Genomic DNA, 17,993 nt, shown 5'->3' with positions numbered 1-17,993 from the left:
TCACTATTCATCATCATCAACAATCCATAACCGGCACTCGGGGAAAGTTTCTGTTTATCATTCTTTATCAAGTCTCACCACTACGTATAAGTGTTCTGCTCACGGCAACTGTTTCGATCTAAGGAGCACGTTTATTTGTTAACACCTGTCAATACCCCAGTGAGCGATGAGAAACTGTCGTAGAGAGCACTCCAGCTGTCTCAGATTGGATAAGTCGTCCCGCTTAGTCCTCCTAGCTATTGACGTAACGCATAAACTCGAAAAATCAGTGACATAAATATATAGTGCCCTCAATAAAACAGTGAACTCACGTCATCTAAAATGATGACGTTAGAATGTTGCCGAATTAATTTTGAGTTTTAGTTGATTTTTACATTGACTTATATCATAAAATATAATGAAACAAAACTAATATTATCAAATGTAATTTATTTTAACATTGTAGTACATCTAATGTATACATTATCCCGTTCCTGTTCGAAACCACTGATTAGAGACGCAATCTAATGGCTTCGATATTTTCAGAATAATAACAGGCAGCCATTTGAAATTTATCAAATCAAGGGAAGCGTCAAGACAACGATTGCCGCTTTATAATCTATAATTATAATAACCAGTGTTTTAAGGAATTTTGCAGACGTTTAACAACCAGGCGAATTTTGTATGCTGATTCGGTTACATGCTCGAACGTATTAGACAACATTGTATATTTTTTAACTAGAATAAAATGAGAAGGAACATATAGTGTGATTTTAAAACGAATTTACAAATTGCGATAGGCAATGCATTCGACATCGTGATGACGTGAGCTCACTGATATTTTGAATATATAATATATATTCAAAATATATATTTATAATATATTTATAATATGTATATATATATATATATATATATATATATATATATATATATATATATATATATAATGTTCCGACGAATACTATGATTTGGCACCGACAAATATGTATACTTGATAACGTTTTATATGGCAGAAAATTGTGTAAAATATGTGAAAAACTAGTGTAGACACAATAGTCTGCTTGGAGAATAGAGCAGATGCTACGATAGTTCAGGAATATGGAATAAACCAGCATGGTATTTAAAATTATGATTTCTTAAAATTCTTTAGGTCAGTGAAGAGTACAATAAAGAGTTCCAAAGCTAAGAATTTCTTCAGTATTCGGTTCAGAATGATCTGACAATCTAACGTGACGATATACTATTATACGACGAATAATAAAAGTTATACAGAAGACAGTATTTTTTTGTACCATGAAGGACACACGGGATGGTTTGTATAGAATAATAGCAAATTAACTCCATGGCTTTGATGGCATTTAAACATTCTTTTGTCGAAAATGTCCATGATCATTTACTTACATTTTTATTACCTTTAGTGGTTCAACAATCTGCTCATTGAACCATTTCTTATGATAATTATTATGTATATTTTTTACAATTATTTATATATTACATTGTTACTAGTCATTGCCGACTAATCTACATTTTATCATTACAATAACTTAAATTTAGTCTAGTCTGTGGTGTAATAATGTTTATGTATTAACACCTCACTACACTACACTACAAAATATCAAATGGTTTGATTCTTTTGAGTCTGTAGCTTTTTCTAGTGTTATCCAAGAGTTGTAATACTTCGATGTTGACTGTCGTATCTGGATGCACCCACAATACTTCTCAAGGCTTTTTTCTGGAAGACTTGTATTCTATTTATGTTACTTTTTGTGGAACATTCCCATAATTATATTATGTATGTCCATATACTTACTTTAAATAATTTGCTTTCATTAATTTTTATTTTCCAGCTTTGGGTCCTATTATTTATATTGTTACTTGCCTGTTGTAATGTTCATGTGGCTTCTGCGCTATTATCTCCAACAACAAGAATCTCAATATCATCAGCAAATGTAACTATCGTTATTTCTTAATTCCATCTGTTATTCTATGTACCTCGTCAATTGTTGAATGATTGTTAATAAACCCAAACTGGTGTCTAGATATTACGTTTTTTCTCCATGTAATCGGTTTTATTCCAGATGTCTGTGGCATGTCTTAATCGAAGCACTACGTTAATAAAGTTGGTGAGTTTTATAATTCCTTTTCCTGGTAGTTTCTACAGAAATTGTCATGTTATTAAGTCATAGTCTGGTTATTTATTTACATCAACCTCAACTTTAATAACCTTGGTTACTTCTTTCGAAGTGACTAATTGAATCGTCGACTTTTCACATTCTGTATCCAGCAAAATTGTACCCATTATCATATTTGTTTGGTTATTATATACGTGATATGTAGAAAATCACTTCACTAACTGATCTCCTGTCTGTTCATTAACAAATCATCGAACAGCAGTAAATATTTTATTCGATGCATTTCATTGCCATCATAACCTTTGAGCTGATTGACAAATACATTTATTGTAGGCGTTATGAGTTCTAGAGGAATATCGCTATATATCACTTCATAGAAAGCATCATTTGGAACCGTTGGATGATGGTTTTATTTGCTAGCTGTCCCCCAAATAGTACAAAGTATTGATTTGTACAGCAATATATTATATCTAAGGATAAATTCAAATTACCTTCGACAAGCCAGTATATTTAGTGCTGATTAAATTCGTGTTATTTTCATTTAGCAAGTATGTACTTCTTCAAAGTTAGTCTTTTCCGCAAGTTAAATGTTACATAAGGTAGATTTTGTTTAATTGACTTAAATATAATAAAATTTCAACATCTTGGTTGTCAAGGTTTCCTACAATTTTCGATTATTTGCGAAATGTTCACACTTTTTCACGCGAAATATTATTCCCAACTATCGGTTTTTGATTTTAAAAAACATTTCATTTTATTCATATTCATTTTGATCACCAAAAACTTTACCACAAATTCAAATCCAACATGAATTTTAAGGCGCCTTTTGTAAATTTAGATATGTTTAGACAAATATTAAGTACGAGACTAACAATAATAATACTAACAGAATTCCTTACCATCCTAATATGTACAATCAGACAAGCCATTGAAACTGTTATATTAGTTAAACCAAAAAATAAATCTTCATTAAGAGCAAATAAAACAAATAACACTTTATCGAATAGAAGGTTAAATACTATTTTTTGTAGTTAAGTATTAAATTTCCATTTAATAAGTTTTCCGTTATTCGTCATAATGAAGACATTCTAACATTACCACTAAACAATAACTGTTATGTTAGAAGTACGATATGTCTCCGGTTTTATGAGTTATTATCCGTATTGGCAATGCACTTAAACTGTTCTATAACGTATCTATTTACAAAGCAAAAAACGACAAGCACTTACTCGAAATAGCATTGTTTAAAATGTCGTTATACAGTTCAGGTTTTTTTCTATGTCAACAGTCAAAATAAAAGCAAGGTCAACATAAATTGATCTTTTGTAAAGGTGATTATCAATACACCCACTATATTTTTAAGATGCTCATTGTATTGGTTTCTTGACACCACTAAAGAGTTCAATACAATAACTATAAAAAGTTATACCGAGGTCATAAAATTAAAGCATCGGCAATATTAACGATAAAAAGATTCATTTAATTATGTATTTTTTATTTTTTTATTCTGCTTTTTTAATTAGTCCGTCTATTGTATTATTTACAAAATAGTTAGCAATCACAGATATGTAAATTAAGTAATTGTTATATTTTATACTATTAAAATATGAGGTCAACGTTGTCTAGATGAAATCTATAATCTAATATTATTTTGAGTTTAAAACTGATTTTTTTCAAATTTCAGGCTCTATCGGCAAAATCTATAGCCGTATTTAACTTATTTTCATATATTAAATATTAAAACATTTTCTTTATATTATTTGAGTTATATAAGTGTACGCTAGAAATAAGGATGCTGGTTTATTAATAGCAATATTTTCATAAATATACTGTTTTTGTAATTTTCAACTATGAAAAATAATAGTAATTTAAATGCAACAGCAAAGTAACTTTAGAAGTTCTTTATGAAATAATTTCCTAACTATAAATATATATTATTATTTGACAGTTTTATGAATGGTTGGCTCAGTTTTTTTTTTTGAAGTCACATCAAAGATGAACGTAATATATGCAAACAAATTTATAAATGACATTGTAACAACCACTCAAGACGAACTTTAATTTTATGGATTCTGTTTCGGTAAAGTCGATGTTGAAGATGCGCCACGTTCTGGTCGATTATCGAAAATGTGGATAAAATCATGAAAATTGCCTGATTGATCCATCAAATAAACACTATTTCTATTATCCAGAAGCTAAATACTGAATAATTTCTTGAAAACCCGTTTGAAACCACTTAGAAAATACCGGATACAAAGAAGTTTGGTCTAAGGGAGACACACGAGTTAAATCAAAAAGATCTCTTGGGCCGAATTTCCATCTGAGAATAGCTTCTGAATGGCAAGAAAATCAACCTATTTTTGAAAAGCGACTGGTGATGAAATGTGAATCACTTACCACGATGTTAAGTGAAAACGGTCGTGGCAACCAAGACATTTGACATTTGGGAAGAGTTTGTGTTTTTAATGAGATTGGCAAGTAATTATACACTATTAGTTGCTCCTCTACAGCAAAACTTTTGAATGGAACCTATACTGTCAATAATTGGATGCTCTGAAGGAAATAATCACCTAGAAGGAACCAACCTTGGGCATTAGAACCGGAATTGTATTTCATTAAAACAACACTAGTCCACACACATACATCGACAATGACTCAGTAGAAGCTCTAAGAACTCGGTATTCACCTTATAGACCAGACCTGGCATACAGTGTTTACTACCTGTTCTTCCTGCCCATAGCGAAGTATTTTGCTGGTGAAAGACCTCATATTGAAAAACATCAATTAAGAGAGATTCGGTTGAAAATCGACCAATGTTCCAAAGTTCCAATTTTTTGACAACAGTTTTCGGATAATTAAAAATTATCATATAAAATAATAAATAAAAACCTTCAAACTCATTCAATATGTTCTCGATGTTTAAAAAAAGATGGTTGTAACTTTTAGCCAACCACTTGTAATAAATAGTCCATAGTCAATGGTTTTTTAACTGTATTAAAGATATACAACAATATGTTACCTGATAAACATTGGGGTTCACAGTCAAACTTTCATCAAGTCCTATTAAAGCCGCCTTTCACCACGATGGCACGATGGTATCAACGATCCTCTGACTAGTGAAAACTATACACTTCGGTATCAATTTCGGATGAAGGTTCCGGTGGCTCTCTCAAATCCAGCACGCCATCTGCAAGGGCAATGACAACTTCCCATTCATCAGATAGCTAGCCTGTATAAAATATTGCTTCAAAGAGTCCGTCTCTACGAAAGACAGGTTTGGTACTAGCACGTCTCTGAAAGACAACTTTCCCAAATCCAGGTGTTCCAATCCGAAAAAGTCCGCGCGTTAATCAATGCCCCTTCATCCTTTTAATTCGATACAACATCAGCAAAAGACCAATTGTTCATCCCACAAAAAAAAACAATATGTTACAATATGTTATAGTTTCTTATAACACATATATTAGATGTATCCATTTTGAATAAAACGTGTCTTTGCATGAAAATTGACTCTTTTATAATTACATGATAAAAGACCCATGACATAAAATCTAAGGAATCGTTAAATCTTTTTAATTAGTCAAAAGCAAAGAAATTGGGTGACACATAAATTGACATCATAAGATATTAAAAGGTGATATGTTGAAATATTATATCCGCAACCAAAAAAAGTCGTTTTTACACCATATTGTCATTCTTGATGAAACGTTAACATACTACAAGGATACGAACTAAAAAAATTTCAAGCCGACACACCACCAAATTAAACGACGAAAAAGGAAAGAGAAAGAATGGGAATTTCTTGACACGTGTAGTATAATAGAATCAACCGGGTGTTTTACAATCATATACATAAGAGTAAATTTTACTTTCATGGATTATATTCATATTTATATTATTTGGAACCGTACGAATCAATAAAATGATTACATAATAAAATAATTATTACATAAAAAGTTGATCGTGCAATCGTGACCGTTACTATTTGTCATCTGACCGATCTAATATCTAAAAATTATCATTATTTCAGCCAACCACTTACAACGAAAATTTCACTCGAGACACCTAATATAATAACAAAAATCTCAGTTAAATCAACGTAACATTTTAAGTGGTGTCAGTTGCATAAGTCCTATGGTTTCTATTCCTCCCGATGCCATTGTAGGTGTACGGTGAATTTTTATAAAATTGCTCAATTATTATCAAATTCGCTAAATAGTATCATGTTTCAAAAAAATTACGTAATTTTTGATATTGCCAAATTCTGCGAAGGTTACCTTTCTATAGACCGCCTAACACGATAGTAGAAGCACGCGTTGCATTTTGATGAAAGATAGCTTATCTTTATTTCTCGGGATAGTCGAGCTGTCAACCATCGTTTTTATTTCAATATTCTATTATACGAATTTGTACAAAAGGTACAGAAAATTCTATAGAAATATCAAATCCAATCAGATAATGTGGAGACTGAAGAGAAAATACAAACTGATAAATAAGATTTCCTTTCTTTCAATTGTATTTTGGGGATATTTTACAACCGGCATTAATTTTAACATCAAAGACAATTATAATACTTTAAAATAATAATATTTTAGTTTTCACAGTATATACTATAAGATACAGATGATAGACAAAACAATATGAACACCATGCAATATAGTGTGGCAAAATAATACGACGCGTATGTATGGCTCAGTTTACATGCCAAGTCCTAATAAGTTATATTTCAGTGTATTATATGCCTTATTTTGCGGCGTTTACAACAAGTGCTCAGTGAAATGCGTAATCTCTCAGGCATCAAAAGAGAGCAAATCATTGGTGCTCGGTTAGTAAGAGCATTTGTGACCAAAATAGCAGAACTGTTTAGTGATTCACGAGCGACAGTATGCACGGTAATGACAACAAAACATCATCGACGAAGGGCAATAGTAAAGGACCCAAAGTTAACTGACTGTGATCGATACACATTATAAAAAATTGTGGCATCATAAAACAACAACATAAAACTATATGTGGTGGTATGGTCCCATGACCATAGTTATTTTGTGGAGAACCCCAAAATAAGCTTGCAATCTGGACTGCCTGACTGGAAGTTCCGTTATGATTTGGACAGCAATATCGTGGCTTCTTCTAATAAGCTGGTCTTCTTATTCACAGCCCGGATTAGAGTGAAATAATATCTCAAAATCCTTAATGGTAAAGTTCTTAGTATGACTAGCATATTACCCCCAGAATTTTAGAGCAGAAAGTTAAAAGTAGATTTCCATCAACATTATTGAAGCAATCGGCGAATATTTTGGTACAAGAGTAGGACAACGTTCCATATTCCAACATATTCAGTTACTCTACGAGTCTATACAGCGGAGAATTGGAGCTATTTAAAAAGCAAATGTTGGCTCAACACCTTATTAATAAATAAATATTGTATATATATATATATATATATATATATATATATATATATATATATATATATCACGTATTCATATTATTTTGTTCATCTTCTGTATATAATCATTTCGAAAAATTTACATAAAGTTACATAACGTGGTAATATTAATAACTAATGGCATTTAACCATTTTATATTTCAAGTTAAAACTTAAATGATTTCCCTCAAAAATTATTGTGTCATATGTTTGTGTTTTATTCGCATCAACGTTTATGCCAACCAAACATAACTGATTGATCAGTGAAACAGTATAATGGGAATATGGTCCATGAGTAAAAACATAGTGGTGATGACATTTTAAATGCGACAATTTTGGATTTAAATAACCAAAATTGATTGCCAAAACTCAAAAGAGGCTTTTCAAATTTGTGACTCTTAAGGTCATGGTATGATGCAAATGCAAAGAAACTAGGATTGCGTACGAAACGTCATTTCTTAACTGAGAATTACTAATAACAAGGAAAAGTCAGAAGAGGGGGACAACCTCTGGTACAACCCAAAATGCAAAAATTTGTGGGGTGATCGATGATACATCAACTTCACCAGCCAAACCGAATGTAAATAACAAGAAACTAATGTTGTGCATTGGGTGGGATCAGCTTGAAGTAACCTACTATGATGTATTCCAGTCTAACGAAACCGTCACTGAGAAAAACCATCAACAATTGATGCATATAAGCTAAGCATTAAAGCTCCGACGCCTTCAAAATACTTAAACAGATGATAATGTGATCTTTCAGCACGAAAACACTAAAGTTGACTAGGAATATTTAGAGTTTCTTTAGTCCTACCCCACATACCGTAATTTACTAAAAATTGGTTCTTCCGACTATCAATTGTTCCAGCCATTAAGTCATGGCTTAGCCTAGCGGTCTTTAGATATACGTCATGGCTTAGCCTACCTTTGAAAGAAAGACAGAAATACATTTAATTTTTGGGGAAATTAATAGTATAAGTTATATTAAATTAGTCGACGAACGTTAGCCAAATATGGAACACAAATTCGTTGTCACAATTGAATTTTTCAGCAAGGGATTGCTGCTGTCCATACTGCAAAACTTGTTGAAGACAAATTAAGAACACAATATTCTATTGCGTTAAACTGTGTGGAGCGTTTGAGTTGGCTCTTCGTGGACTTAAACAAGAACAAGTAATTGAGGAAATTAATAATTCTTCATTTTTGGCGATCATGGCGGACGAAACAACTGATGTTGCTGCAAAATCTCAACTGGTAGTTATAGATACGTTCGCGATGGTGAGCCAATTGGGCGTTAGACATATAGTTAGATAGCAGTTATAGATCCGTTAATTCAAATATCACATCAAAGTTGCTTGCACAAATAAGCAAGTATGTGTATTTTTTGGCAATCTACAAGACATTCCTGTTTTTTTTTATAATTCACCCCAACGAGTAGAAGTTTTAAAGAATTTTATGAACAAAAGAATCCCCACGGCGCTCCAACCCGTTCAAACTTTAATATACGGACTACTAATGTTGTGTACGAAAATAGGAACTATCTCATTGAGTATCTGGATGAAATAGAAGATTAATTCTCCAGAAACATAATCTGTAGTGCAGCACCCTTTATTTGACGTGCATTAAATGATCCGATCTTCAATTTTTGGAGAACTTTTTTCCATCATGTGATGCTCCACATAGATATCCTTTTAAATCAACTGCAGCAAAGCAAAATCGAACCGACTGGAATAAGAAACGATATCAATAATTTTAAACGCAATATTATTCAAGATCGAAATAATATTGATAACTTCATTAGTGAAGCATGATAATAAGTCATGAACCACCAGAAAATAAACGCAACCGTCCAGGCAACAGTAAATTTGATCACCGAATTTCTGATTTAGAGGTGTATGATGTTATAATAAATTGTGCAAAAGATCTATTTAATTTTAAAGAACATCTAGTAGTTGCATCACTTTTCTTTTCGGAATACTTTGGAGAGTATTGCGGTAAATTTCCTTTTGTATAATAAATAATAAATATAAATAAATAATAAACTCACTTTTGAATGTTTCTGAACTGTCAGTTATTTATTCAAGAAATGATTGCACAAAATATGCATGCAATTAATAACAAAACATCTAGAATACACGTTGGAGGAGACTAAACAATTATTAGAAATCGTGGTAACTGCTCCAAGTTATCTATTGTAAAACAGTTTATCTCTGAAATAATCACAAATTTTAATCATAAAGAGGTTACCAAATTTGTTGACAGAAAAATTGCATAAACGCTTTTCCTACACTAAAGTATTCACTATTAAACCAGCTGAAGCAATATTCATAAATTGAAATCTACAAAAACTATTCAGCAAAAGTCTCAATAGCGACAATTTTTCTTATTATGATTGTTTTGTCACGTTTTATAATTAAGACTTTTCATGTAGTAAATTTTCACATACCTAATATTATTATAGCTACTTACAAATTCAATTTCAATCGACTATGATTAGATCGATTTTATAAAGAGTTTAAATATCAGGTTAGAAAATATTTTGGTATCACATAGCCCAATCAGCGATAATCGTCATAAGTCGATTATATCAATAATCGTCCTTAAGTCGTCTTCAGTCGCTTACAAATCATTTTACAGGGAAAACGTATTTTTTAAAATACTACCAATAGTGATGGATCGATCCCTATTATACGTTTATATACAACCGATCTCTTACGGCGACGTTATTTATGATTTTCTTTTTAGCCGACGTCCTTTGTGCGTCTAGAATTTGTAAGTCGATTTGGCCTTTTTCAAATGGGCAAGACGAGACGTCGGTAATGACCAAGTCACGAGCGTTATTACGTTCGCAATCAGATTTTTTCCGACTTTTTTTCGCCGAGAGTATCATACTCATCAGACTTCATTGTTGGACGCTCGTATATTAAAAGATTCCTCTCGTGATAGGCGTAATAAACAGAACGACGTTCTGAAGATGATATGACAATTTCCTAGTCGTCGTTGACGATTTTCCTCTCCTACTAAAAGGAACAAGGTTCTTCTTTGGTTTAGAATTTCAGATGTAAGACATTAATAACTAATATCATCTGTTGTAAATGTATCTTAAAATCACATAAAAAATTAAATATTTTTAATTCAATGGTATGTAAAATACGTTTAGCATAACACCTCCACTAACGCAATTGCTTTCGTGTATCTGTCAAGGAGAGTGCACAATCTCCAAACCTATCAATTCAATATAATACCGTCCAATGACAATTCCATTTTAGGAAAACATTCTTTTCCCCACATGATTTTAAGCATTTGTTAAGAATCTATAGTATTGTGAGTTTTTCAGACTTAGCCAAAAGGTATGTTTACGTGTCTACTCTTATTCAATAACTTATGAAGCAATTAACAAATAAAGCAATTAGCTCTGCAATTAACTTATAAAGTCTTATATCCACCCCACCTCTTTCTTATCGAAGGGATTTTCTTTCACTGCAGTTCGCTGTGAGATCACTTGCTCTGCCATCTTCTTTAAATCTGATCTCCACTTGGAACCATTCACTACTCCACTTGTACCTCTCATATAATGCTGATCTTATTTCCAGACCTGGAGTTTGCTTGTTGCATCCCCTCCCTATCTACTACCCCAGTTTTCCCACTGAACCTTCACCACCCCCTTCATAAACACTTCCTCATTTCAATTTTATAAAAAAGAATATTGTCTTTTCCTTATTAGATCCAAGTTATGTGAACTTCTCCACTCTTACCCTGGCCGGAAGCACATATATACCGGTGGCTCTAAATCTAGCAACAGTGCGTTTGTGGTGAACAACGAGGCATTCTGTTTCAGGCAGGCCCTAAAGAGGGCTTAATATTGATCGCTAAACTCTTCGCGAGAATGACTAATCCTTACCCATTCCCGAAATGCTCTCAAATGTTTCCTGGAATAGAAGTTCAACCATCCCCTGGTCACTGACTCACTGTCAATCATCCCTACCCTCTATCTGAATGGTTACAGGACAAGTTTACTGTAGATCACTTCTCATGTTAGCATACTGGGAAACGAGCGTGCGGATAGTGCAGCTAAATCCAGAGAGACAGCCTCCTCTCCCCACCCCATCACAAATATTTGTATCCATACTGACCTTATCCCATTTGTTTCTTGTTTCACTAAGAACGAGGTACAACATCGTTGGACCAAGAGGTGATTTTTTCTTCTCTCTTCGCGTTCCTTTCCTTCGTCACCATGCTGTAGATTTGAATCCACTGAGATTGGGTCACTGTCATTTCCCGCTAGATTACTTAATGATTTCGAGCCCGATGATGCTCACTGTGAGTATTGTTACCATGCTCTTATTTAAGTATACTACATACTGAACGACTATCCACGGCTACCCCAGGTTACAACTATGTATGGGCTACAAATTTTTATAAATGCCTTAACGGGAATAAATACAGACAGACTGCTTGGATTTCTACGAATCGATTTTCTCCATAGAATCTAGCTTATGCTAATATAAGCGTCACTAACCAAATAACCATTACCACTTTGGTATGGCTTCTAATGTGTGCTGCCTGGATAGAGCCTCTACTTCGTTATGGTTGTTTTTATAGTCTTGTATTTTTGTCCATTGTTAAATTGTATATATACTATTTAGACTTTTAGAGCCCACCACCTGTTTGTTTTATTAATTTAATTTGTTAATTTATTATTTTATATATGTCTGTCCGGTCCCCTTTATATCAACACCGTACTGTTCTACATTCTAAATAAGATGAAAAAATCCACTCCGAGTTTAAAACGTATTTCATATTTTTTCAAACTACAATTGGCAATATATTCGAGGAATATTGGCAGCTTTGTTGGACAGTTTAAGTCACTGAAGTGTAAAAAACGAATCAATTACTGTGTGAAGTATATTGAGTATAATGCTCTGTCAATAAAAATATGTGATTACTACTTCAGATAGACCAAGATTCATTCCAACACCTTGTCACACACAAGGGTTGTGCGCCTAAAAATTAATTAAAAAAAAGTTAAAAAGCATAATGGAAAATATTCTGTTACACTGGTCAGAATGGCGAGTAATACACTGATCTTATAACAGAAATATGAGATATTTATACGTGTCCTAAAATTATTGTCCTCATCGGTTTTGTTGGCTTCCTGGGTAATCCGAAAATCGAAATTACAACTTTTAAAACGCGCAAACCATTTTCAATATTTCGACATAGCCAGATCATATTCGCCATATTCTTTGACTAAAATGCGAAAAAACTTTCGGCAGCACAATTTTCATATTAAAATAGTAAAGTAAAACCCTTTAACTACGGTAGTAAGCTCTTCCTTGGAGGGCACAACACATTGCTCTATTGTGTAGTAGATACAAGGGATAGACAAAATAACATGTACCCCTGACACAGACACACAACACTTATTTATTAATTGAGTCATCATTTACTTTCAAAACGGCTACAATACTTCCCAGCATAGATTCGTAGAATGTCGGAATAGTTTCCACCTGAATCTTCTCCCATTTTTGTACCAAAACGTCCTCCAATTACTTCAATGATGTACTCCCCATAGTGGTTTAATTATACTGGCAATTATGCTGGCCATGGGAATATGGCGGTGTTGGCTAGCAATATGCTAGTCATAGTAAAAAAATCGTCACTGAGGATGTCGAGATGTTAATTCGCAGTAATCCTACCAGCAGAATACAACTATATTGCCACCCAAATTATAATGGAACCTCGTCCATGCTTTACTGTAGAAAGCAGGCAATCCAGACCGTGGGCTTCTTTCGGGATTCTCCATACATACATCGTTTGTTGTGTCACTTCTCCTGACAGACCAAAATTCCATCAATCGCTTGTTTTAACTATCGCATAACAAAATGTATAATATACTGAAATAAATGTAACCATAGAGTAATAGAGAGAAAACTCAATAGGGATCTTGGAGAAAAGTTTTGCTTTGCCCAACATTCAGATGGGGTTACATCGGTCATTTAACTAATTTGATTGGTCAATTGAAATTGCAAACAAACATTTTGCTGTAAAGAGATTTTATTGGTTCTTTGATAAAGTTTGGCACGTGACAACTCTAACGCCACGTGTAATTGACCAATAAAATTCCATAAATGAAATAAATATAATCTGTAATATATATATATATATATATATATATATATATATATATATATATATATATATATATGGTGTTGAAAGTATAGAGTCAACATATGTGTTCTTACTTGGGCAATAAACACTATTTAAGTCCAGAATTGCTTTTGTAGCAAAATTCCAAATAGATTGAACTTCGGTTAATCCTCGCTTAAAAGGTTTACATTCAGCAGCTATAATTTTAGTGGTTGTTGAACTATCAAATAATGGATCCAAGAATCAGTACCAAAATCCAAATACGAAATCAGAACCAAAAGTATATCACTGTTTACATAGCTTCTTTCGGAAGGAGATTAATTTTTAAATAAATATTTAATGTTTTATATGATTTTTAATATGAATAAACTTACAACAAAACATGCTGCAACGATCATAAATGTCTGATTCTTAATCCAGTCCAGAATTCCTTTTGTAGCAAAATTCCTAATATATTGAACTTCAGTTAATCCTCGCTTAAAAGGTTTACATTCAGCAGCTATAATTTCAGTGGTTGTTGAACTATCAAATAATTGATCCAAGAATCAGTACCAAAATCCAAATACGAAATCAGAACCAAAAGTATATCACTATTTACATAGCTTCTTTCGGAAGGAGATTAATTTTTAAATAAATATTTAATGTTTTATATGATTTTTAATATGAATAAACTTACAACAAAACATGCTGCAACGATCATAAATGTTTTTGATTCTTAATCCAGTCATTTTGACACTTTTAACATTATCAATCATTTTTTAAAGACAGCCAAATACTTCTTCGAAGTAATACGATTCTAAATTTCTTTACCATCTCTGCATCCGAGTAACCAACACTTCCTAGATCGAGAATTCACATTACTTATTGTACTATCGACTTAATATATACCAATGAACCAACCAATGAACTTAATTCTCTAAACGTTATAAAAATCTAAACGCACTATTTCTTATGTCAGGCATACTGAAAATGGATCGAAATAAATAAACAATAAATGCACCATAGAAACGAAATGAGCCAATCAGATCCACTCTGGGCTCTTAGCATAGCGATTAAAGCAAGTAACAAGTTAAAAGTGGCGACTTCTAGATGTTGGACGTCGGGAAATATTTCCTCAAAATTTCCTAGAAAGTTAAATCTCTATTTCTCTGTGTATATAACCTAGATCACTTATCATGTAAACTGAACAAAACATACGCGTCACATTATTTACACGGATGCAATGTTGCCAACATACAAGAAAATGTACTCAATTGCATGGTGATGATATTATTTTGATTATCTCTACGAATACATTTTATCATTATTCAATAACATTTCTGTTTTTTCAGGCAAATCTGCGTCGACGATGGACAAGAATTGTCACTTCAATACGGTTGTCAATTTTACGAAGTAAGCGCTGCAGAAAATTTCGCTGGAGTATCATTAGCCTTCCAGTCTTTACTACGAGAAGCCAGATCCGTTCAGTTGTTGAAAGCACTCCCGATCAGACGAAAACTAGGAGTAAACAGCGTCTCCAAAGTGTTAGGCAACATTTTCGGCAAGAACTCGAAAGGAGATCGGAAGAAACGACCATCCCTTAGTATATAAAACGCAAAATGAATTCGAATGTTTTTCTTGAAAAGTTCCTTAATTTATATATTTTTTTCGGATCTACAATTTTAAACAATTCTATTTTATATACTTGCAGTGGAATTGATTAAGCTCATCAATAAAATAAATCCAAATATATTATAATGAATTGTTTAAGTGCTAAATTAATGGGTGATAAAAATAATTAATTACCAACAATTTCCAAACATTTTACTGGAGTTTACGCATAGACATAAATATGGAAATAAATTATACTTTTAATAAAATTTATTAGACTCCACTAAAATAAAATTAATGTTCTTCCTTTTTGTAAATTATTGAGCAATAAATATTAGTATATTTTTGTACAGTAATTGCTTTTTGGATTCCTATTTAATTGTAACTTTTTGTAATCAAAGTTGATCTCAAATCAAGTATATCAACAGAAAAATTGATTTATACTTTTAGATGTATGTCCTATTTTCCTAATAATGTTAGATTTAAACTACGAGCATTGTACATACATGACATATGTTTGCCTTATAGTATTTTTTATCATTTAAATAAAAACATTTAGTATATATTTTTTCGATTTATTAATTACTTAAATTACCCATAATTACGGTCAGAAACCAATTAATTATATTCTATGCGATTTACGACAAATCAATTTCGACGCCGACAGAGCCATCTGTCGGTTAATTAGCTTATCTTGTAGCAAATGCCATGCAGTTCTCTGTAAAATATATTTACAGTTTTCTGTAACGGTAAACTTAGATATTAATTATATAAAATAATTCGTAATGGACTTTATGGACAGATAATTGACGGAACCCGTTATCTATCACACATATACATGTTATATTTTAAAGTAGCAGTAAAATGACTATTGTCGATATTTTTGTACGTTTTACTGGAGTCTAGGGCAACAAGAAACAATAATATGCTATTTTAGTAGTTTTTAGACTCCATTAAGATTAAACGATTTTGTATTCGAATCTAATAAAACTATTCGTGCTTTTATTAAGTTTCTTTTATTGAGATAGTTAGAAGTTCCCTATACCAAACGGACATATCGCTTTTAAAATCAAAGAAATTGGCTGTTTGCTGTTGTTATTATTATGGTTCATTCGCCAACATGTTAACATATTTTGAAGAATGTTTATAAAGTGCAAAAAGTAAGGGCTGGAACCACCACACGTTCTACCACCTGCATGTCTTCCAAATAATAATAGATAAATAATTTTAAAAAAATAAATAATAAATCAAATTGTCTGAAGAAATCTAATAAATCAGCCAAATTTTCTCAAAATAACATCAGTGAGAAGAAGAAGCCTACATACATAAGCCTGTATAAGTTGATGCATGATGAAAGAATGAATAAACGGGCTATTGGCTGTTCTCATTGACCGCTACGGCTACCAAATTGGCTAGTTCAACTATAAATAGTGTACAATCAAAAATCTATGACAAGGAAAACTATTTACCGATCATAAAAGTCAATGACATGGTATGAATATATCTAACAACTATCTTACCTATAATGATTATTTTGGCGGCAAATGAACATAAATGTTTGTGCTCAAAACTTACAAACATAAAATAAGGAATTAATTGGACCTCTTGGAGGTTAACAATGCCAATTGCAGATGTTATGTCTATAATGTTAGCATTTGGGAACGTTCGTTTCTGGCCGCTCTTAATGACTACTAGGTCGTGGGTCTTCGATGGGAATATCGCTGACTTAGCATTTAGGTCGCCGAGTATTACACTATATTTACCCTTCGATTTCATTATTCCCGCGTTATCCATCAGGAGGATGGTGAGGCCCTGGCTAGATCTGGATGGGGACATATAACATGAAAACAAACACACTCCACATACACGAAACACTTTCCTTTTATACAACTTATCTCAGGTTTATCGCTATTCGCTATTATAAAAGTATCACAGTCTAAATGACGGAGATTATTAATCACAGCTTTTTGATTGGACTCTTCTCCCAAAATAACTTCTAGAACCTTCGCCGACGCAGATTGCAGCAGGATATCAATATTTAGTTGGAGGATTCGCATCTCCCTCTTCTTTTTCCAATTGTGGCGCATCACTTTCATCTATCTTCCTCACTTGTCCTTCCTGGCCCTGCTCAAAACCGATTCCCCAACAGAAGCCACTACACTTTGTAGCCACAATTAGGGCAAATGAGCGTTTACCTCCCTTCTCCTTGTCACCCTGTTTCTTGTGCTTTGTTTCTTCCTTGGTGATGTGGATTGCCACCTTTTTGTTCTTCCTATCGAAAACGCTATCCGTTATTTTTCGGAGCACGTTAATGGACAGTTATTACCTCTTTTGTTTCTTCCCTGCGGGTCTGCATGGTATCTCACAGTTGCTTCGGAATGTTACCTAGATTAACTTTAATTATCCTCTGCCTAGTTAAACCTCCGTCCTTTCCTTTCCGGATCGTAATCTTCACTAACCCCAATTCTTTGATATATTTAAGATCTGGGAATCGATCTCTAAACAGGCCTTGCACGCTTTTATTTAAGTCTACGTTGTCCGGCTCAACCAGTACGAATTTTGGAACATTCATTCCATGATTTTGGTGGCCTGGTACACATTTTCGATCCATTTTTCCACAATTAGTCCTTTTTACTAAATGAGTGTATTTCATTCGAGTCCACAAACTTTTTCAATTTATCTCCCGAACAGTCAGTTTAGAAAGCTGTGTC

At 32.8% G+C, this 17,993-nt stretch overlaps 1 protein-coding gene across 3 annotated transcripts in view; it reads left to right on the top strand.

The window, feature by feature from the left end:
• The window catches only part of LOC143190327 (ras-related and estrogen-regulated growth inhibitor), a 319,043-nt gene extending 302,759 nt beyond the window's left edge, over nt 1–16,284 (top strand). For 2 of the 3 annotated variants that reach the window (XM_076394555.1, XM_076394554.1), the window contains one exon: nt 15,024–15,415. In XM_076394555.1, the coding sequence (XP_076250670.1) occupies nt 15,024–15,282 (259 nt within the window). In that variant the 3' untranslated portion in view covers nt 15,283–15,415. Of the gene's footprint in view, nt 1–15,023 lie in introns of all 3 variants that reach the window. The other variant, XM_076394553.1, reaches the window with a different exon arrangement.
• The last annotated feature ends 1,709 nt before the right edge of the window (nt 16,285–17,993 follow it).

This window comes from Rhynchophorus ferrugineus, unplaced genomic scaffold (genome assembly GCF_030347505.1).
Source record: "Rhynchophorus ferrugineus isolate W39M unplaced genomic scaffold, kcgeb_rfMv2 rfM2, whole genome shotgun sequence".
Classification (NCBI taxonomy): domain Eukaryota; kingdom Metazoa; phylum Arthropoda; class Insecta; order Coleoptera; family Curculionidae; genus Rhynchophorus; species Rhynchophorus ferrugineus.
The sequence above is the reverse complement of the archived record's forward strand: the minus strand, read 5'-3'. Positions and strand labels throughout refer to the sequence as shown.